The following is a 23,855-nucleotide window of genomic DNA, read 5'->3' on the forward strand; positions in this document are numbered from 1 at the left end:
CTGGCCACGCAAATATAAACACAGAAGCCCACAGGTCAAGACTAGTTGAGAACAGCATTACAAGGAGCCTGTTGGCTAAGGGTGGTCAAGGGTCTTTGTCGCACTTAACAAGAGTCATAATGAACATACAAGTAAAGCAAGGATGCACACAGACTACAGAGAAAAGACCATCTGAGGATTCAGTGAGAAGAGGTCCATCTGCAAGCAAAGGAGAAAGACCTGAGAAGGACCCAAGCCTGCTGGCACCTGATCTCAGAGTTCTGGCATCCAGGTTTGCGAGAAGCCAACTAATACACCTATAATATAGACGCAGATAGACATATATGGAAATGTAAGTATCATATTGGAAAAGAAACATCACCCATTCTTCAGAGGTGATATGATGATCATCCCCAGAAAGACATATAAATGCCTAAAGTAACAGTCTTTGGAATTCATAATTGGGTATAGAACGATTGGTGGATAAATTAATGACCAAATTTTATTTCTATAAGTTGGAAATGAATAATATAAAAATGGATTAAAGTTAAAGGTATGATTTTTTTCTTACAAAAGAGAACACAAATTTTTAAGGGAGGAGGTTTTAAAGAGTATGCAAAATTTTTCGGGGGATTTCTTTGTAAGTATCATCGACATAAGATGAGAGGTGAAGAACTGAGGTACAGAACAACAACAAATGAATAGAACCTATATCGTTGAACTGTGTTCACTACATTTACAATAAAAATGCCGACAGAGTGAGATGAAATGTGTAAGGCTGGTGTGTGACTAATGATAAAGTGCACAGCACTTGTTTAACAAGCAGCTCAGAATTAGAACAGAGATACAGAGAATGTGTACAGGGGGCAGAGGAGGAGGTCCAAGGTGGCCGGGAGGGGACGAGAGGAGGAATGTGAGAGACACCCAGCTCTAGGCGTTAGGGTCGGATGTGTCCTCAGGAAGTTTTCACATGAAAGCCTGTAGGGAAAGGAAGACCTGCTGCGCTTACCGTCACACCCCTGCCCTCGGACTCTCCTTTGTCCAAACACTCCTGTTCTGGAAGGAGAGGACCTGTGGTCAGTGAACAGAAGGTGTGTCCACCCTGGATCTCAGCCAGCACCCTCCTCCACAGCCCTAGAGAAGGACCAGCCATGACCATCTTTATATGGAGACATGCTTCCCACCTGCACATCACGCCCAGGCTCAAGGGGAAAACACAGCACCTGTGCTACTCAGAGTCCGGGTTCTCATCTTCCCTGACCTCACTCTCTGAAAGTCGAAGCATTAATCAAAATGACCATGAAATCTTCTGGTCATTCCTCCTCTTGCTGGCATCCCTCAGCTGTGAGCATCTCCTGGGTCTGGGGAAGGTAGAGTTATGGGGTGACATCTGTGAAGTGGGTGTCTCATTGTCTCGCCTTCCCCAGGCGTCCTGTCCCAGGTGCGGGTGCAGGAATCGGGTCCAGGACTAAGGAAGACCCTCCCCCTCACCTGCTCAGTCTCTGGATTCTCCATCACAAACCGTGCGGACTGCTGGGACAGGATACCTCAGCCCCCAGGGAGAGGGCTGGGGTGACTGGGGTGCTTTGCTTCAGGGAATAGCACAGCATACAAGCTGTCCTCCAGAAATGACTCTCCACCTCCAGAGACACCTCACAAATTCAGTTTTCCCTGCAGCTCAGCTATGATGACCTAGGACGCAGCCCTCTGTTACTGTCCCAGGAGGCGCAGTGAGAAGTCAGGGTGAGTCCAGACACGACCCTCCCTGCAGGGGCAGCTCCAACCACCAGGGGGCGCGGAGGATCATCAGGAAACAGAGGACCAATTTCAGGGCAGGTGCAGAGGATGGCATGGAGGGTTTTTCTCTCAGAAGCTGTGGTTTTTCCACTGGATCATTGCTGCCCCTGGAAGCCTCATCCACAATGATTCCAGGGAACTTTCTTGTCTCTAAACTTGAGACTTTTTTTCATGGAGTCAGGCTTGTCTGTCTTTCCCCATCTATCTTTTGATGAGCCACACAGAAATATTTCTTCATGAGACCTTTATTTGAAGATTAGGTCACTACTTTCTGTTATTGTCAATATTTTAATCGTTTAATGACATAAATAATTTTTACTGTTGAACTTTAAATCTGCCTTCCACCATCAGATGGATTTCCAATTCCTCTAATCTGAAAATCTCTCCAGTCCTGTCTGATGCAATGCCTTTCACTTGAATACTATGAGCCATATTGATATTAGGAACTTGATGTCCATATAGCACTGGAGTCATTCTCCCCCCAGAGGACATTTTGAAATATCGGGACACAGGCTGGGCTGTAATGTGTGGGCTGTGTTTCCTGTACCTTGTTATCTAGTGTGGAGATTGATAGTAGATAATTAGATAAAACAGAGAGATAGATAAAAGGGAACAGAAACATGTATATCCTAATCATATGGAAAATAACCATAAAAACCGACTACACATTTTTAGGGAGTGGTAAAGGCTCTAATGTGTAAACATGATACAAGCACCCGTATGAAGTTATTTGTATTAACATAAATCTTTAAATAATTTTTGTAAATACTTTTCTAGCTCACTCCTCAATCCCATGGTGAGTGTCTGGTTTTATCTCTGAGAAATCGACAAATATATTCCAATTGGCTGCCTTTGACATTCCTTCCCGCAAGCGGATGAGGGGCCTTTTGCTCTACATCATCCCCAATATTTGAATTTCTTATTATTTTGTGCTTTAACTGTTGTAATAAGTGAGTAGCAGTATCTCATCATCGTGTTATTTTACATTTCCTTAATGAAGAATCCTTTTAAAACTTTTATCTCTTCTTTGTGTAACTACCCTCAGATCACTGGCATGGTGTTCATTATTTTCATTTTTTGTTGCTGTTGTTGAGCTGTGAATCTGCTGCATATTCATGATACAAGTCCTTTATAAATATGATATTAGAGAGCACATTCTCCAAGTCTGTGCTTTAATTCCCTTATCAGTGAAGTTATTGTTGCTGTTGCTGTTATTGTTTTCAGAGAAGAATTTTTAATGGATATAGAAAAATCACAAATTTATTTTATGAATGATGTTTGGGATATTATACCTAAAAATTCATCATGAACCTCAAGGGCACCCATAATATCTGCCACATCCCCACGCCAGGCCACATTCAGGGATGGAGGGTTAAGTCCACTTTCTTGAAGGGAGGATGACCAGGATGAGTTACCTGAAGTTATTCCTTAAGGGAGATTTCTCCTCCCTTCCCCTTTAGATATATTTATTCCATCTCTTTATATAAGTATGAATCAAGACATTTGTTTCATACCTTGTGTTATGGTCATATACTAAGGAATTTTCTTTGCTTCTTTAATTGTTACAGCTTGTCATCCATGAGGAGCTCTTTCAGATTGTCTCCTGCATCGTCTTTACGGGCCCCCAGCCATTTGTGTGAACACTTCCTTACTTTCTGGTGATACCAGAATCTGCGGGATAATCATGTGTATTTTCTTCTCTGGTCCTAGAATTAGCCATGCCTCAGATGAGTTGTGGATCCTTTCCTGGAGAATAGTATTAGCAACCAGAAGAGTGGGTATTAGGATACTAATGCTGGTGTCCTGTCTACTGGGAGCATTGCCTCTAGACCCTATAAGCTAACAGACCTTGGAAATATATCTGTGTGCACTACCCCACATATACACACACACGGCTGCAACTATCTCTGTACCTCACCTTCTGACCTGTATTAGGTAAGTGTGAGATAATTCTTACATCTCTGATCCTAGTGCAACATCACATGGGTAAATTCAGATTTTCCCCCTTGCTTGTCTGTTATTTTCCATCCAACAGTGAGAAACCTGGCTCCACCAATGCCATCCAGCTACTAATTGTTCAATTCCACATGCACAGTAGTACAAGAATACTTAGACTGAGTCCTGATGGAAATACTGTTATCCACCAGGCTCTAGTGCTTCTGTGCAGTGGCTTAGAACTTAGCCTTCGGACTCCACTCATTTCCAAAGTCACTTAGGTCAAAACCTATTTCCCCACCTTCTTCAGCCGTGTGACTTCATAGATTCACTCTGATCTTAGGTTTCATCTATGCAGTGCGCATCGTTCCGTCCTTGAGTCTCTGAACTTCTAAATGACATTTAGATTTATATTCAAAAAGGTTCTGCTATTACTTTGTATATTTTGACAAATTCATAGTGCACTGTTTCCACCACTGCAATTTCATAGAGAAGAATTTCACTATTCTTAAATGCTGTCAATGTTTCACTTATCAAATGCCTTCTCCCCAAATTCCTGCTAAATGGTCATCTACTTGCTTTATATATAGACTTGACTTTTCCCAAATGTGAAATAAGTGAAATTGAATGTTTCCAGACCAATTTTTTAATTAGCAATATGCATTTAGGGTTCCCTCAGGTCCTTTCATGATACAATAGTTTAATATTTAAATTGCTGAATACTATTCCACAGCATGGATACATCACACACTGTTTATCTACTAATTTATGAAAGAACGTATTTGTTGCTTCCATTTTTTCACAACTGTAAATGAAGAGACCACAATAATTCATGGGCAGTCTATGATGGAGCTGTGAGTTCCAAGTCAGTTAGGTAAATATTAGGAGCCTGACTTCTGGGACCTTATATTAAGCTCTGTCCCGGTGGGTAATTGATGGCCCTGAGGACGGGCTCTGATGCACAGACCGCTCAGCTGTCCTAGTCATCGTGCTGAAAGGAAGTCAGAGCCCAAGCAACGTCCACACGAGGTGGACACAAGGCCCGGCCCTCAGACCTGGCTGAGCCCCCAGCCTGCAGTCAGGGTCACCCTCCCTAACACGTGAGTGTGCACCACAGGAGCAGGTCCTGCAGCTGAACTTGAGCCCCTCACAGTGACCCTGCATGGGGCAGGGTGAGCTTCTCCTCCAGGCCCTCCCTAAGCAGAGACGGTGAACAAAATACAGAGCTCCTCTCAGTGTAAACTGGCAAGGGTTGTGGCCAGGTTTTCTGCGTCAGTCAACACCTGAAACATTATTATTCAATTCCATGTGTAACCCTATTTCACTATTTCATATGTCGTAAATATATGACACAGTTGGACTGGATGAGGGGACAAAGATCACACTGTAAGTGGAGATGCTGTGAAAGAGTGAAGATCCAAGACCAGAGCCAAGGTCCTCCTCCCCGTGATACAGGAGGACCCAGGAGCTCAGGCAGGAATCCTGGTCTGTCCCAGGTAGGAAGACACACCTGCGTGAATAGAGAGGCAACACCATCTGATTCACACTTTAGCAGGACCACGCTGACACTGGTGAGGTAGTGAGTTAGGAGACATTGGGACACTATTACACCTTAACCACACTCCACCTCAAGGCATCCATTTCTGGTTAAATCTTGTAGTAGTTTTTATTCCATTCTGCAGCCGATGTCAGGATTACTATTCTTATTCTTTTTTATTCTGGGAGCATTTCTCTCTCTCCAAGATTTAAATATGTTGCTATCTTAGTTCTATAATTATCTGATATATTGGTGAGATTTTGATAATGTGAAACTTGTCCCATTTTGAGGTTGTTTGAAGAACTTTAAATAAGAAGCATTTTCTCAGTTTCTCATCTCTCTACATCACCAAGATGAGTATCAGCTTTATTGTAACACCCAGAAACTGGAAACTATTCCAATATCACACATCAGCTTACTAAATAAGCCAATTGTGCTAAATCAATATTCAAATGCCACCTGTTATTCGAGCCAATAATTCTTGATACACACAAAAACTTGATAGTATTCACAACTATTCATGCTGAGCAAAATAAGCCATAAAAATAAAAATACATATAATATGATCCCATTTTTATAAATTCTAGGAAATGAAAAGTAGTCTGAAGTAAAAAGGGAAGCTCAACGGTTATGTGGGTACGGGAAGGAAGGTAAGAAGGGACAGGAAGGAGGAAACCCAGAAACTACAGAAAATAATGAGAGGAAGTAATTTGTTCTCCCCTGACAATGCTGATGTCTACGTCACTATTTATCAGAGTGTTCATTCTGAGTATGTGCGCTTTATTATATGTCAAGAACCTCTTTAAAGTAATTACAAATAAAGAAATGCATGACTTGGGAGGGAAGGAGTGAAGGAAAGATACTGAAAGGTAAGAGACTCTTGAAAATACTTCTCATGAACCCTGAGCCTCTCCATATATTTCAGGTAAACACTAGAAGAGAGCAAAGTCATCACGATCTCATTACAGGAGGGGGATCTGCAAACCTCACCCGGCACGTCCAGCCTTGTCCTGGAATAGGTTCAGGGGAGCGGCCTGGCCCAGAGCACAGGTGCAGCTGCTGGACCTAACGGTCACCCCATGTTTCTCCTTGGACACTCCACACACCCTCCATTCCTCTGGGTGTACTTCACACCTGTAATATGAGGGTAACAGTGACAGCTACATCACAGGATGTGGGTGCATATGTAAAATGACATATGGGTCCTAAGTGTTTACTCTGGAAGAATCACATAATGAAAGTTATATTTCCCAAATGCTATCAACACCACAAAATCCACGACTCTCACACCTGCTCTGAGACCCTGCCCTTTCTGAGGACGTTCAATGACATAGGCTCTTATATACTAGAAGGTCATGCAAATAAGGACCTTCCTCTGCTGATATAAAGCAGCCCCAGCCCTGACCCTGCAGCTCTGGGAGAGGAGCTCCAGCCCGGGATTCCCAGGTGTTCCCAATCGGGGTTCAGGACAGAACACTCACCATGGAGTTTGGGCTCAGCTGGGTTGTCCTTGTGGCGATTTTACAAGGTAATTCATGGAGAGCAAGAGATACTGAGGATGTGAGTGATGGAATGAGTGGATGTGTGACAGTCTCCTGACCAGGATGTCTCTGTGTTTGCAGGTGTCCAGTGTGATGTGCAGCTGGTGGAGTCTGGGGGCAGCTTGGTGCAGCCAGGGGGGTCTCTGCGACTCTCCTGTGCAGCGTCTGGATTCACCTTCAGTAGCTATGCCATGAGCTGGGTCCGCCAGGCTCCAGGGAAGGGGCTGGAGTGGATCTCAGTTATTAGTAGTGATGGTAGTTACACATACTATGCAGACTCTGTGAAGGACCGATTCACCATCTCCAGAGACAACTCCAAGAACACTCTCTATCTGCAAATGAACAGCCTGAGATCTGAGGACACGGCCGTGTATTACTGTGTGAAAGATACACAGTGAGGGGAAGTCAGTGTGAGCCCAGACACAAACCTCCTTGCAGGGAGACAGGAGGGGCGATGCAGGGGGCACTCAGGACATAGAACTGTGTTTTTCAGCCCCAGGAGCAGGTGCAGATGGTAGTTAAGCGCTGCTTTCCTCTAAGGGTCTGGGGTTTCCTCTCCATAAAGCAGTTTTCCCTTGGGAACCTCTCTCTACTCATCCATGGTTCTTTACTTACACAATCAGTCTCTGAATTAGAAACACTTTTCAAAATAGGGAAAGAAATGTCATATATGAAAGGCAGATACTCAACGTTAGATATTTAGGTTTTCCGTTGTCTTAATGTTGTCTAAATTGATCCGTTGTGAAACTATCCCAGCGCATGTATAAAGACTTGTATATATTCTTCCTTCCTCATGGTGCAATCTGAGCCCTGCCCTACTGGTAGACCAGCTGTCCCTGCCAGGATGCTAGCTCTTGACCTGCCTGCTCACCTCGTGCATGAGAAGCATGATTGAGATAAGCAGCCCCGGATCCTCACTGGGTCGCTGGAAATGATGCCAGTTAGAGGGGGCGTGGGTGGAGGTGTTTCTACATGTGCTCGTTGCTTCCAGGAGCAATAGAATCCCTATAGGCTTAGATACTACCTGCATCCTGTTCTACTGCTCAGTTTATTTTATGTCAAATATTCATCGTCAAAGCTATTACCAATACACACATATGTAGTTGGTAGGGAAAGTTTATAATCAGGTGGATAATAACATGAATTATCAGAAACTTCTGAAAACAAATCTATTCTCCTTTCTTCACCACAGCAACTTAGGTGAACGCTAAAATGCAGTAAAATCACACAGATTCTCATTCGACGAAGAGTTCTGCAGCCTCGCAGGCACGCCCACCTCTGGCCAGGAACACTTGCAGAAGCAGCCAGGTCCAGGGTGGAGAAGCCCAGGCCTCGACAGGACGTCGCACTGTGTCCTGATGTGTGGTCTCCAGCGCATCACCTGCCAGTTCCAGGCTGCGGTTTAGCTTCACATCTGTAAGATTCAAGTAAACTGATACCTACATCACATGCTTGGTTTGCATATGTAGAAACACAATAATAAACGAGGCCCTGAGTGTTGGGGCCCAGGATAGCCCGCCCCAAAATATGCCTCAAAGTGACTGAAGACTGAGCCAGTGCAGAGGGACATTCTGACTTTCCTCCTTGTCACCCTGAAGCAAGAAATAAACCTCCCATGTGAAAGGTGTTCTCCCTGTGCCTGAATGTGGAAGTGCAGTGTTCCTTTCCCCATGCCATCTGTATGCCTTTTTTCTGTGCAAAAAATTTAGCCTAAGAGTAAGTTTATTCACAGAAGTGAGAATATCTAGAAAGAAACGAAAACTGTTCAAGAAAATGAAATAATAATACTTTAGTCATTAAGCTAATCAAGGACCTTAAGTTCCCCCTCAACGGTTATAGACAATATGCTTGTCCATGTCCTGTTAGGTGTCTTGTAGATACTGAAACTGCCACCAAGAAGAAGAGGTTAAATGCATGATGACAAGGCTATAGCCATGACATAAGCTGCCACAACTCCAAGAACTGGCCCCGAAGAAATGGGAACAATCCGACCCTGGAACTGAAGATGAACTCTACTGAAAACAGTCAAGATGAGGCTGATCAGACCACCACAAGACCAATTTCAAGATGACTGTCAGAGTTGACTCTGCTGTCTCTGCCTGTAGCCCGTCCTTCCGCCTATAAAAGCCCTTTCCCACCGATTCTCAGTGGGGGGTGGTCTTTGGAGAAAAGTCTGTCCCTCACCCCTGGTTGCACACACCCAAAATAAAGCAAACTTACCTCTCTACCAACTCTGCCTCTTTATTGGTGTTTCAACACCAAGCAGCCGGACCCTGCTTTGCATTACAGAGGGACACTCTTATCACCAGGGATGGGGAATTCAGGCCTGGAAGTCTCTATGAACAAGTCTTCTTCCTTCTTTAATGACTATGCCAGCCCAAACTCTGCTTAGGATCTCCACTAATTGAACACCAGGAGCATACATTTCCTCCTTTTACCAATTCCTCACAAATATTAGATCTTCGTCTAACAATATAAAACCTGCCTGCTTTGGTCACTACTGGGTCCATTTCCATGGCACGTCCAGGCCGATGGTTAAAATGTTTCTCTTTTCTCCTGTTACTCCGTCTCTGTTAGTTTTATCATCAGTCCAGCCTCAGGAGCTCAAGAGCGGCAGAGGAGGAGATTTCCCCCCTGACGCATCCAAGTCGTCTTCTCCTCAGCCTCACTCTGTACGACGTCTTAGGAACCTCAGTCCCAAGGGGCCACTTCCACACTCCTGACATCACCTTGCCAGCTGTGTTCTTCTGGCATCTCTACTTTGCATTTCCAGCTCACCCTTCGATACTTCTTCAAATCGGCGTGACGTTTCAGTGTCCATTGTCTGGATGGACACTGTGTGTTACTCCTTCCCTACGACAGGACATTTTGGTCCTTTCCACCCTTTGGCAAATATGCATCAAGCTAAGGAAGCATCGTGTGCAGGGTTTTCTCTGGACTAAAGTCTTAGTCTCTTTCCGATACATACAAAGGAGCTCTACTGCTGAAACACACAGAAGAGTTCGTTTCTTTCACAAGCAGCCCCCAGAATGTCTCCCCGGAGCAGCTGGGCCCACATCCGCCACGGTGTATGGACCCCCTGCTGCTCCGAGCCTCCCCGTGTTTAAGGTCCTCAGAGTCCTCAGTTCCCCACGCTGGTGAGGTTTCAGGGACATGTGCTTCTTCTGACTGGCATTTCCCTCTGACATATGTTCTCCCAGAGCCTGACTTGCAAACTGTTTTTCTTTTGGTCAGGTGTCTGTTAAGGGTTTTAGCCCATTTTTTAATACTTTTGTTTCTTTCTTATTGGTGAGTTTAAGACTTCTTGGTATAGATTAGATAACAATCAGATATATCAGATATGTCTTTTGCAAATATTTTGTGCCAATCTCTAGCTTGCCTTTGGGTAAATTTCAAATGTATTGTTTAAGCTTCTCAATTGTTAGTTGTTGTGTTTCTATTACAATGAAATGGGAAGTTGAACTTTCACTTCCTAGGCCATTGGAACTTTATGTGGGAACATGTCACAGTACAGTCAAAGGCCTCTTTCAGATACTACAAGGATGGAATGGGTAAACAGAGGGGGGACTGCTTCAGAGATGTTCTTCTGTAAAAATACAAATGTACCAACATACCCTCCTTCCTGTCTTGCTGGTGAGAACTGGGATGCACGTCCACAGAGACACAGATCCTTGATGAGAGAGTGAGATTTCATCAGTTACAATGACCGTCTCCTAACCATAAATTTTACCCGTGATGGATGTGAGTTTATGAATGATTGTTACTTGAATGATTCAATGGATTTAGCAATGGTTGAAAACAAAATCAATACCTTGAATTAGTATTATTAATTTTAATTTACGTTGCCCCAGAGAACAGTTTGACAATTACAATTTCAGTAACACATTTCCATTACTTTGACTTATACTTCTTAAAATTTAGATACCACGTTGTTTCATAATAAATGCTTCATCTACATCCCTCACGTTTGCACCTGGATTCCAAGTGCACCTAGAAGACGAAATGTGAGGGCAGTGAATCTCTCTACATTCAGTAACATCTAAGGCAACAAATCTAATATCACTTGAGGGCACCGCTGATTTCCACGTATAGTTCCTGCTTCCTCTTTGCTCAGTGATTCCAACAAAGACACTAAATGACCTAAACCATCTGGTCTCAATGTTCCTGAGGGCCACACCTCATTCTGAGCTTATACTCTCAAGGTTGTATACGGGAAAACACAGAGGCCATCAGGAGGACATGTCCACGTGGTCAACGTGAAGTGCACCACCGTCAGTTCTTCTCCCGCCCATCACAATGGTCAGGCCCTCTTCTGTGACCATCACTGGTAACCTGCAAAGCATTGTGACTTAAATCTCACCACTTCTTTTCACCATCACCCATAGGTCATCTCTAATGGATATTCCCTCCAGCATTATAATGTGATCTAGTCTCCAGACATAATTTCCTCCAATTTTCTTCACAAAGGAAATATAACTATTTTTTAGTCCTGGAGAACTAACACATTTTTCCTAGGGTTAACTAGACCCTAACAACACATCCGCAACCACTGAAACATAAAGACACCTATTATGTATCCTTCTATGTTAACATGAATATGGGTGGATCTCCTCGAATCCACCAGCTCAAGAAGGGCAGGTCAGATGCTGGGGCCCCTGTACAAATGCAGGCCCTTCTTCCACATGGTGAATACTGGGCCCACCTTGTTCTACGTTTTAGATTCCATCCCTTCCACAGCCCTATCTCACAGCGTATCAGCTCAATTTCCAGGTCCAGACAACAGGGTCCACACTTGTCCTGTGATTCTTGCTCATATTAATTTGGTTGGCTCTCCTATTATCAACATTCAAGCAGGCAGATTCTTTAGTATCTAATTTACTCTACAAATATTTTTGGAAAAGCTAGAAGAAGTATAGTACTCAATTCATCAAATAGTATGGAGTAAATGTCTTCTCATAGACAGCAGGCTGGACTCAGTCAGTGTACAGGTGAGATCACTGGGCTGAGGGAGAGCTGACCTGCCCCAGACCCACAGGTGTGACCTCTCAGGGCCGGAGTGGAGCCAGTGCTACATGTACAAAGAAAAAAGCACGTCAGGTACAAGGAAAAATGTTCACCCAGGTTAAGGGAAACACGGAGTCTGTTGTGACTTATGATAAACATTTAATTTTACCTCACTCTGTCTGAATTCAATGTCATTGTTACATGTAAGGTTTGTCTCAAATACTTGAGCATCCAGGACATCAACATGAGGTAATGCAGAAAGGAAAACACAAGAGTCTGTGTCTGACATCTTGGAGGACCCTGAATGTTTGATGGGTATTTAGGTGAAATATATACATCCATGGGATTAAAGTCTGTTCTCCAAATGGGCCATTAATCCCTGAGCACAGCTGATTTCCTGACTAGCCCTTCAGCATCACTTCATTCCTGGACAAAGAGTCCCCCAGGCATCGGGACGGAGACCCCAGGTGGGGGCTGAGTTCCCTGAGGACACAGTCAGCACCCTCCTCACAGGGAGAGCCCCAGAGACAGGAACTCCCTTCACTACTTTCTGCTTTTTATAAGAAGGTGCCTCCTATATGCAAATATCCCCTTAGACCACAAGGTAAAAACAAAGGACCAGTTCACTTAAATTCGGGCTTCTCCTCCTGCTTGAAGAGATTTTCTGGGCTCCATGAATCTCATCTGCAGGAAGATGAATCCACTGTGGTTCTTCCTCTTCGTGGTGTCAGCACCCAGAGGTGAGTGTCTCGGGGATTCCAACGTGAACACGTGGGGAAGCTGCATCTGAGCCCACGAGTCACCGTGGTTCTCTCTGTCCACAGGTGTCCTGTCCCAGGTGCAGCTGCAGGAGTCGGGACCCAGCCTGGTGACGCCCTCCCAGACCCTCTCCCTCACCTGCACCGTCTCTGGAGACTCATTATCCAACTTTAATGTCGACTGGGTCCGACAGCCTCCAGGAAAGGGGTTGGAGTGGCTTGCTGAGAGCAGTTATAAAGGAAACACGTATTATAACCCAAGTCTTAAGTCCCGGCTCAGCATCACCAGGGACACGTCCAAGAACCAAGTCTACTTATCATTGAGCAGCCTGACAACTGAAGACACAGCCGTGTATTACTGTGTGAGAGACACACAGTGAGGGGAAGTCAGTGCGAGCCCAGACACGAACCTCCCTGCACGGAGGCCTTTAACCAGCAGGGGGCGCACAGGACCCAACAGGTAAAGGGCTGAGTCCTGGGGCAGGTGCACATAGGGGCTGGGAGTGAATTCTTGTTAGAACCTGAGCTTTCCTCCTCCTGCCCAGGAGCTCCACCAGGGACCCTCTTCTGTACCCTAATTTTTCATGGATGTGGATTATGTTGTGCCTAGAAAATTTTGTGTGCATGTACATATTTGCTTAATTTTTATTTTTATTATACTTGTGTATATATATATTCATATGGACATGCATATAATACTCAAGATTAACGTTATTTTTCATTTGTCTATTTTTTTCTCAAAGGAGCGCCAATTACCCTGCAGCTCACCATGATGTTCAATTAGAGGCTGAAGTTCGTGAAACTTGTAAATGTCCTGAGAGTGCATGTGAGATTTTTAAACAGTATTAATTGTTGTTTTGCTTGTGTACATGTGGAAGGAAGAGACACACCCTCCTGCTTTCAGGCAACCTGCCCAAACAGTTTGAATTCTGCAGCAGGTCGTGTTATAGACTCTAATGCCAGAGCGCTCCAATACTGCATGTGCAATGACCTCATTATTCACAGATTCCATTTCCGCAGCTTCACCTACTTCTAGCTTTTATGAGCTCCCCAAAGGAAATACTGTCATTTCATGGTCATTCACGGACATTAGCAATGTGGCCTGTTGTTTGAATCACGCAACACACACACACACACATACACACACACACACACACACACACACACACACACACACACACACACACACATTCCCAGCTGAGGTCAGTCAAGGTGAGGCTCTCTTTTCTTGTTTCAACTCCCGTCATGTAATTAAGCACTTCATGGTGTCAAATTAGTGCCATGCTTTTCACATTTCTGGGATTCCTGGCGATTGTTTAAAGTAGTTCCAGGCATAGGGCTGAAGAACAGTCTAGTGTCCCTACACATAAAGGGCTGTGAGTGGACTTAGCGAAACTATACATGAGAGATCAGCTTCATTCAGGCATGAGTTATATGGCCATGGTGGTGAAAAGGATACTCATGTTTCCAATATAAAGCTCATCCAAAACCTGAAGACAAAACTCGCTGCTGCATATGGGATGCAGCCTCGGAAACTTGGCTAAATTCCAAATACAGCATGGCAAGTGGGGGCTTATGGCCAAGAAGAGGGTGGGGTGGAGTGGACAGGAAATTATTAAGAGAAGAACTACAGGCTAAGCGGATTCTGGTGCCATAGACTCAAAAGGATTCTTGCTAAAGGGAGACCAGGGTGATCAGATACCATTCGGTTCATAGGAGGTTTGATGGCTTCGATCAAATATTGAGGGTGATCAGAGTTCAAGGCTAGGAGATAGTCATTATTCTCACTTAGCGGGGCTCTTGACAAAACCTGGCCACGCAAATATAAACACAGAATCCCACTGGTCAAGACTAGTTGAGAACAGCTTTACAAGGAGCCTGTTGGCTAAGGGTGGTCAAGGGTCTTTGTCACACTTAACAAGAGGCATAATGAACATACAAGTAAAGCAAGGATGCACACGGACTACAGAGAAAAGACCATCTGAGGATTCAGTGAGAAGAGGTCCATCTGCAAGCAAAGAAGAAAGGACTGAGAAGACCCAAAACTGCTGACACCGTGACCTTAGACTTCTAGCCTCCAGGCCTGAGAGGAATACATTTCTGTTGTTTAATCCACCCAGTCTGTTATCCTCTAATGGCCACACAGCCAACTAATACACCTATAATGTAGACGCAGATAGACATATATGGAAATGTAAGTATTATATGGGAAAAGAAACATCACCCATTCTTCAGAGGTGACGTACAGCTGTGTCCACCCTGGATCTCAGCCAGCACCCTCCTCCACAGCCCTAGAGAAGGACCAGCCATGACCATCTTTACACGGAATCATGCTTCCCACCTGCACATCACGCCCAGGCTCAAGGGGAAAACACAGCACCTGTGCTACTCAGAGTCCGGGTTCTCATCTTCCCTGACCTCACTCTCTGAAAGTCAAAGCATTAATCAAAATGACCATGAAATCTCCTGGTCATTCCTCCTCTTGCTGGCATCCCTCAGCTGTGGGCATCTCCTGGGTCTGGGGAAGGTGGAGTTATGGGGTGACATCTGTGAAGTGGGTGTCTCATTGTCTCTCCTTCCCCAGGTGTCCTGTCCCAGGTGCGGGTGCAGGAATCGGGCCCAGGACTAAGGAAGACCCTCCCCCTCACCCGCTCAGTCTCTGGATTCTCCATCACAAACCGTGCAGACTGCTGGGACAGGATACCTCAGTCCCCAGGGAAAGGGCTGGCGTGACTGGGGTGCTTTGCTTCTGGAAGTAGCACAGCATACAAGCTGTCCTCCAGAAATGACTCTCCACCTCCAGAGACACCTCACATATTCAGTTTTCCCTGCAGCTCAGCTATGATGACCTAGGACGCAGCCCTCTGTTACTGTCCCAGGAGGCGCAGTGAGAAGTCAGGGTGAGTCCAGACACGACTCTCCCTGCAGGGGGCGCTCCAACCACATGGGAGCGATCAGGGTCATCAGGAAACAAGAGGACCAATTTCAGGGCAGGTGCAGAAGATATCATGGAGGGGTTTTCTCCCAGAAGCTGGGGTTTCTCCACTAGATCATTGCTGCCCTTGGAAGCCTCATCCACAGTGATTCAAGGGAACTTTCTTGTCTCGAATCTGGAGACTTTTTTTCATGGAGTCACGCTTGTCTGTCTTTCCCCATCTATCTTTGGACGAGCCACACAGAAATATTACTTCATGAGACCTTTATTTGAAGATTAGGTCACTACTTTCTGTTTTTAGTTGTCAACTTTTTAATCGGTAAATGACATAAATAATGTTTACTGTTGAGCTTTAAATCTGCTTTCCAGCATCACATGAATTTCCAATTCCTCTCATCCTGAGAATCTCTCCAGTCTTGTTTCATGCAATGCCTTTCACTTCAATAGTGTGAATCATGTTTATATTCAGAAATTGATGTCCATATAGCACTGCAGTCACTTTCTCCTCAGAGGACATTTTGAAATGTCAGGACACAGGTTGGGCTGTAACATGTGGGCTGTGTTTCCTGTACCTTGTTATCTAGTGTGGAGATAGATAATAGATAATTAGATAAAATAGAGAGATTGGTAAAAGGGAACAGAAACAGGTATGTCCTAATCATATGGAAAATAAGCATAAAAACCGACCACATTTTGAGGGAGTGGTAAAGGCTCGAATGTATAAAGATGATACAAGCACCCGTATGAAGTTATTTGTATAAATATAAATATTCAAACAATTTTTGTTAATACTTTTCTAACTCACTCCTCAATCCCATGGTGAGTGTCGGGTTTCCTCTCTAAGAAATCCACAAATATATTCCAACTGGCTGCCTTTGACATTCCTTCCCGCAAGCGGATGAGGGGATTTTTGCTCTACATCATCCCCAATATTTGAATTTCTTATTACTTCATACTTTAACTGTTGTAATAAGTGAGTAGCAGTATCTCATCATCATGTAATTTTACGTATCCTTAATGAAGATTCTTGATAAAACCTTTTATGTCTACTTTGTGGAAGTATCTTCAGATCACTGGCACAGTGTTCATTATTTTCATTTTTTGTTGCTGTTGTTGAGCTGTGAATTTGCTGTATACTCATGGTACACGTTCTTTATAAATATGACATTAGAGAGCACATTCTCCAAGTCTGTGCTTTAAGTGCCTTATCAGAGAAGTTATTGTTGATCTTGCTGTTGCTGTTTTCAGGACAGAATTTTTAATGGTTTCAAGAAATTACAAATTTATTTTATGAATGATGTTTTGGATATTATACCTAAAAATTCATCATGAACCTCAAGGGCACCCATAATTTCTGCCACGTCCCCACGCCAGGCCACATTGAGGGATGGAGGGTTAAGTCCACCTTCTTGAAGGGAGGATGACCCTGATGAGTTACCTGAAGTTATTCCTTAAGGGAGATTTCTCCTCCCTTCCCCATTAGATACATTTATTCCATCTCTTTATATAAGTATGAATCAAGACATTTGTTTCATACCTTGTGTTATGGTCATATATTAAGGAATTTTCTTTGCTTCTGTAATTGTTACAGCTTGTCACCCATGAGGAACTCTTTCATATTGTCTCCTGCATCCCCTTTACAAGCCCCCTACCATTTGTGTCAACACTTCCTTACTTTCTGGTGATACCAGAATCTGCGGGATAATCATGTGTATTCTGTTCACTGGTCCTAGAATTAGCCATGCCTCAGATGAGTTGTGGATCCTTTCCTGGAGAATAGTATTAGCAACCAGAAGAGTGGGTATTAGGATACTAATGCTGGTGTCCTGTCTACTGGGAGCATTGCCTCTAGACCCTATAAGCTAACAGACCTTGGAAATATATCTGTGTGCACTACCTCACGTATACACACACACGTCTGAAACTATCTCTGTACCTCACCTTCTGACCTGTATTAGGTAAGTGTGAGATAATTCTTACATCTCTGATCCTAGTGCAACATCACATGGGTAAATTCAGATTTTCCCCCTTGCTTGTCTGTTATTTTCCATCCAACAGTGAGAAACCTGGCTCCACCAATGCCATCCAGCTACTAATTGTTCAATTCCACATGCACAGTAGTACAAGAATACTTAGACTGAGTCCTGATGGAAATACTGTTATCCACCAGGCTCTAGTGCTTCTGTGCAGTGGCTTAGAACTTAGCCTTCGGACTCCACTCGTTTCCAAAGTCACTTAGGTCAAAACCTATTTCCCCACCTTCTTCAGCCGTGTGACTTCATAGATTCACTCTGATCTTAGGTTTCATCTATGCAGTGCGCATCGTTCTGTCCTTGGGTCTCTGACTTACAAATGACATTTATATTTATATTCAATAAGCTTCACTCTTTCTGCTAGTACTTTATATATTCTGACAAGTTCAGAGTGCAATGCTTCCACCACTGCAATTTCATAAAAAAGAATTTCACTATCCTTAAATATTGGCCATGTTTCACTTATCAAACACCTTCTCCCCAATTCCTGCTAAATGTTCATCTGCTTGCTTTATATATAGACTTCCCTTTTACCAAACATGAAATAGGTGAAATTCAACATTTTCAGCCCTATTTTTTAATTAACAATGTGCATTTAGGATTCCCTCATGTCTTTTCACGGTATAATAGCTTAGTGTTTAAATTGCTGAATACAATTCCACAGCATGGATACATCACGCACTATCTACTAATTTATGGAAGAACATATTTGTTGCATCCATTTTTTCTCAACTGTAAATGAAGAGACCACAATGATTCATGGGCAGAGTATGATGGAGCTGTGAGTTCCAAGTCAGTTAGGTAAATGTTAGGAGCCTGACTTCTGGGACCTTATATTAAGCTCTGTCCAGGTGGGTACGTGATGGCCCTGAGGACGGGCTCTGATGCACAGACCGCTCAGCTGTCCCAGTCATCCTGCTGAAAGGAAGTCAGAGCCCAAGCAACGTCCACACGAGGTGGACACAAGGCCCGGCCCTCAGACCTGGCTGAGCCCCCAGCCTGCAGTCAGGGTCACCCTCCCTAACACGTGAGTGTGCACCACAGGAGGAGGTCCTGCAGCTGAACGCGAGCCCCTCACTGTGACCCTGCATGGGGCAGGGTGGGCTTCTCTTCCAGGCCCTCCCTAAGCAGAGACGGTGAACCAAATACAGAGCTGCTCTCAATGTAAACTGGCAAGGGTTGTGGCAGGGTTTTCTGCATCAGTCAACACCTGAAACGTTATTATTCATTTCCGCGTGCGACCCTATTTCACCATTTCATATCTGGTAAATATATGGCACAGTTGGACTGGATGAGGGGACAAAGATCACACTGTAAGTGGACATGCTGTGAAAGAGTGCAGATCCAAGTCCAGAGCCAAGGTCCTCCTCCCCGTGATACAGGAGGATCTAAGAGCTCAGGCAGGAATTCTAGGCTGTCCCCGGGAAAAGACACACCTGTGTGAATAGAGAGGTAATACTATGTAATCCACACTTTACAAGGACCACGCTGACACTGGTGAGGTAGTTAGTTAGGAGACATTGGGACACTATTACACCTTAACCACACTCCACCTCAAGGCATCCATTTCTACTTTAATCTTGTAGTAGTTTTTATTCCATTCAGAAGCCTATGTCAGGATTACTATTCTTATTGTTTTTTATTCTGTGAGCATTTCTCTCTCTCCAAGATTTAAATTTGTTCCTGTCTTACTTCTATAATTATCTGATATATTGGTGAGATTTGGATAATGTGCAACGTGTCCCATTTTGAGGTTGTTTTAAGAACATTAAATACGAAGCATTGTCTCAGCGTCTCATCTCTCTACATCTCCAAGATGAGTATCAGTTTTATTGTAACACCCAGAAACTGGAAACAATTCCAATATCACACATCAGCTTAATAAGTAAGGCAATCATGCTATGATCATTCTTTACGTGCAGCCTGTTATTAACACCAAGGGTTCTTGATACACACAAAAGCATGATAGTATTCACAACTATTTGTGCTGAGTACAATAGGCCTTAACAATAAAAACACGTATAATATGATCTCACTTTTATAAATTCTAGGAAATGAAAAGTAGTCTGAAGTAAAAAGGGAAGCTCAACAGTTATGTGGGGACGGTAAGGAGGATAAGAAGGGACAGGAAGGAGGAAACCCAGAAACTACAGAAAATAATGAGAGGAAGTAATTTGTTCTCCCCTGACAACGCTGATGCCTACGTCACTATTTATCAGAGTGTTCATTCTGAGTATATGTGCTTTATTATATGTCAAGAACCTCTTTAAAGTAATTACAAAGAAAGAAATGCATGACTTGGGAGGGAAGGAGTGAAGGAAAGATACTGAAACGTAAGAGACTCTTGAAAATACTTCTCATGAACCCTGACCCTCTCCATATATTTCAGGTAAACACTAGAAGAGAGCAAAGTCATCACGTTCTCATTACAGGAGGGGGATCTGCAAACCTCACCCGGCACGTCCAGCCTTGTCCTGGAATCGGTTCAGGGGAGCGGCCTTGCCCAGAGCACAGGTGCAGCTGCTGGACCTAACGCTCACCCCATGTTTCTCCTTGCACACTCCACACACCCTCCATTCCTCTGAGTGTACTTTACGCCTGTAATATGAGGGTAACAGTGACAGCTACATCACAGGATGTGGGTGCATATGTAAAATGCCATATTGGTCCTAAGTCTTTACACTGGAAGAGTCACATAATGAAAGTTATATTTCTCAAATGCTATCAACACCACAAAATCCAAGAGTCTCACACCTGCTCTGAGACCCTGCCCTTTCTGAGGACGTTCAATGACATAGGCTCTTATATACTAGAAGGTCATGCAAATAAGGACCTTCCTCTGCTGATATAAAGCAGCCCCAGCCCTGACCCTGCAGCTCTGGGAGAGGAGCTCCAGCCCGGGATTCCCAGGTGTTCCCATTCGGGGTTCAGGAAAGAACACTCACCATGGAGTTTGGGCTCAGCTGGGTTGTCCTTGTGGCGATTTTACAAGGTAATTCATGGAGAGCAAGAGATACTGAGGATGTGAGTGATGGAATCAGTGGATGTGTGACAGTCTCCTGACCAGAATGTCTCTGTGTTTGCAGGTGTCCAGTGTGATGTGCAGCTGGTGGAGTCTGGGGGCGGCTTGGTGCAGCCAGGGGGGTCTCTGCGACTCTCCTGTGCAGCGTCTGGATTCACCTTCAGTAGCTATGCCATGAGCTGGGTCCGCCAGGCTCCAGGGAAGGGGCTGGAGTGGGTCTCAGCTATTAATAGTGATGGTGGTAGCACAGGCTATGCAGACGCTGTGAAGGGCCGATTCACCATCTCCAGAGACAACTCCAAGAACACGCTCTACCTGCAAATGAACAGCCTGAGATCTGAGGACACGGCCGTGTATTACTGTGCGAAAGATACACAGTGAGGGGAAGTCAGTGTGAGCCCAGACACAAACCTCCTTGCAGGAAGACAGGAGGGGCGATGCAGGGGGCACTCAGGACATACAACTGTGTTTTTCAGCCACAGGAGCAGGTGCAGATGGTAGTTAAGAGCTGCTTTCCTCTAAGAGTCTGGGGTTTCCTCTCCATAAAGCAGTTTTCCCTTGGGAACCTCTCTCTACTCATCCATGGTTCTTTAGTTACACATTCAGTCTCTGAATTAGGAACACTGTTTGAAATAGGGGGAAAAAATATCATATATGAAAGGCAGAGACTCAAACTTAGATATTCAGGGTATCCCTCATCTAAATTGACGTGTCTCGAAACTGTCGCAGTGGGTGTATAAAGAGTTGAACATATTCTTCCTTCCTCCTTGTGCAATCTGAGCCCTGCCCTACTGGTAGACCAGCTGTCCCTGCCAGGATGCTGGCTCTTGACCTGCCTGCTCACCTCGTGCATGAGAAGCATGATTGAGCTGAGCAGCCCCGGATCCTCAGTGGGTCGCTGGGAACGATGCCAGTTAGAGGGGACATGGGGGGGGCGGGGTTTCTACATGTGCTCCTTGCTTCCAGGCCCAATAGAATCCCTATAGGCTTAGATACTACCTGCATCCTGTTCTACTGTGCAGTTTAACTGATGTCAAATATTCATCGTCAAAGCTATTGCCAATAGACACATATGTAGTTGGTAGGGAAAGTTTATAGTCAGGTGGATAATAACATGAATTTTCAGAAGCTGCTGAAATCAAATCTATTCTCCTTTCTTCATCACAACATCTTAGGTGAACAATAAAATGCTGGAAAATCACACGTGTTCTCATTCCATGAAGAGTCCTGCAGCCTTGAAGGCACGCCCACCTCTGTCCAGCAACCATCGCAGGGGTGGCCAGGTCCAAAGAGAAGAAGCCCAGGCCTCGACAGGACATCTCACTGTGTCCTGATGTGTGGTCTCCATCGCATCACCTGCCAATTCCTGGCTGCAGCTTAGCTTCACATCTGTAAGATTCAAGTAAACCGATACCTACATCACATGCTTCATGTGCATATGTACAAACACAATAATAAAAGAGGCCCTGAGTGTTGGGGCCGAGGATAGCCCGCCCCAAAATATGCCTCAAAGTGAATGAAGGCAGAGCCAGTGCAGAGGCACATTCTGACTTTCCTCCTTGTCACCCTGAAGCAAGAAATAAACCTCCCATGTGAAAGGTGCTCTCCCTGTACCTGGAGGTGGAAGTGAAATGTTCCTTTACCCCATATCCTCTGCCTGCCTCTTTCCAGTGCAAAGAATTTAGCCTAAGAGTAAGTTTAATCAGAAAAGTGAGAAAATTTAGAAAGAAACGAAAACTGTCCAAGAAAATGAAATAATAATACTTTAGTCCTTAAGCAAATCAAGGACCTTAAGTTCCCCCTCAATGGTTATAGATAATATGCTTGTCCATGTCCCATTAGGTGTCTTGTAGATACTGAAACTGCCACCAAGAAGAAGAGGTTAAGTGCATGATGACAAGGCTATAGCCATGACATAAGCTGCCACAATTCCAAGAACTGGCCCCGAAGAAATGGGAACAATCCGACCCTGGAACTGAAGATGAACTCTACTGAAAACAGTCAAGATGAGGCTGATCAGACCACCACATGACCAATTTCAAGATGACTGTCAGAGTTGACTCTGCTGTCTCTGCCTGTAGCCCCTCCTTCCACCTATAAAAGCCCTTTCCCACCGATTCTCAGTGGGGGGTGGTCTTTGGATCGAAGTCTGTCCCCCACCCCCGGTTGCACGCACCCAAAATAAAGCAAACTTACCTCTCCACCAACTCTGCCTCTTTATTGGCTTTTCAACACCAAGCAGCCGGACCCTGCTTTGCATTACAGAGGGACACTCTTATCACCAGGGATGGGGAATTCAGGCCTGGAAGTCTCTATGAACAAGTCTTCTTCCTTCTTTAATGACTATGCCATCCCAAACTCTGCTTAGGATCTCCACTAATTGAACACCAGGAGCATACATTTCCTCCTTCTACCAATTCCTAACAAATATTGGATCTTCGTCTAACAGTATAAAAGCTTTGGTCACTACTGGGTCCATTTTCACGGCACGTCCAGGCCGATGGTTAAAATGTTTCTCTTTTCTCCTGTTACTCCGTCTCTGTTAGTTTTATCATCAGTCCAGCCTCAGGAGCTCAAGAGCGGCAGAGGAGGAGATTTCCCCCCTGACACATCCAAGTCGTCTTCTCCTCAGCCTCACTCTGTACGACGTCTTAGGAACCTCAGTCCCCACGGGCCACTTCCACACTCCTGACATCACCTTGCCAGCTGTGTTCTTCTGGCATCTCTACTTTGCATTTCCAGCTCACCCTTCGATACTTCTTCAAATCGGCGTGACGTTTCAGTGTCCATCGTGTGGATGGACACTGTGTGTTACTCCTTCCCTACGACAGGACATCTTGGTCCTTTCCACCCTTTGGCAAATATGCATCAAGCTAAGGAAGCATCGTGTGCAGGGTTTTCTCTGGACTAAAGTCTTAGTCTCTTTCCGATACATACAAAGGAGCTCTACTGCTGAAACACACAGAAGAGTTCGTTTCTTTCACAAGCAGCCCCCAGAATGTCTCCCCGGAGCAGCCGGGTCCGCATCCGCACCCGTGGTGTATGGACCCCCTGCTGCTCCGAACCTCCCCGTGTTTAAGCTCCTCAGAGTCCTCATTTCCCCCACGCTGGTGAGGTTTCAGGGACATGTGCTTCTTCTGCCTGGCATTTCCCTGTGACATATGTTCTCCCAGAGTCTGACTGGCAAACTGTTTTTCTTTTGGTCAGGTGTCTGTTAAGGGTTTTAGCCCATTTTTTAATACTTTTGTTTCATTCTTATTGGTGAGTTTAAGACTTCTTGGTATAGATTAGATAACAATCAGATATATCAGATA

At 44.6% G+C, this 23,855-nt stretch overlaps 1 gene segment (V, D, J or C); it reads left to right on the plus strand.

Moving 5' to 3' along the window:
• The first annotated feature begins 6,664 nt into the window (after positions 1-6,664).
• The window catches only part of LOC131752097 (Ig mu chain C region membrane-bound form-like), a 202,494-nt gene continuing 185,303 nt past the window's right edge, over positions 6,665-23,855 (plus strand). Inside the window, 1 exon segment of the C gene segment in view lies at positions 6,665-6,776. Within this exon segment, the coding sequence occupies positions 6,731-6,776 (46 nt within the window).

Source organism: Kogia breviceps, chromosome 3 (genome assembly GCF_026419965.1).
Source record: "Kogia breviceps isolate mKogBre1 chromosome 3, mKogBre1 haplotype 1, whole genome shotgun sequence".
Classification (NCBI taxonomy): domain Eukaryota; kingdom Metazoa; phylum Chordata; class Mammalia; order Artiodactyla; family Physeteridae; genus Kogia; species Kogia breviceps.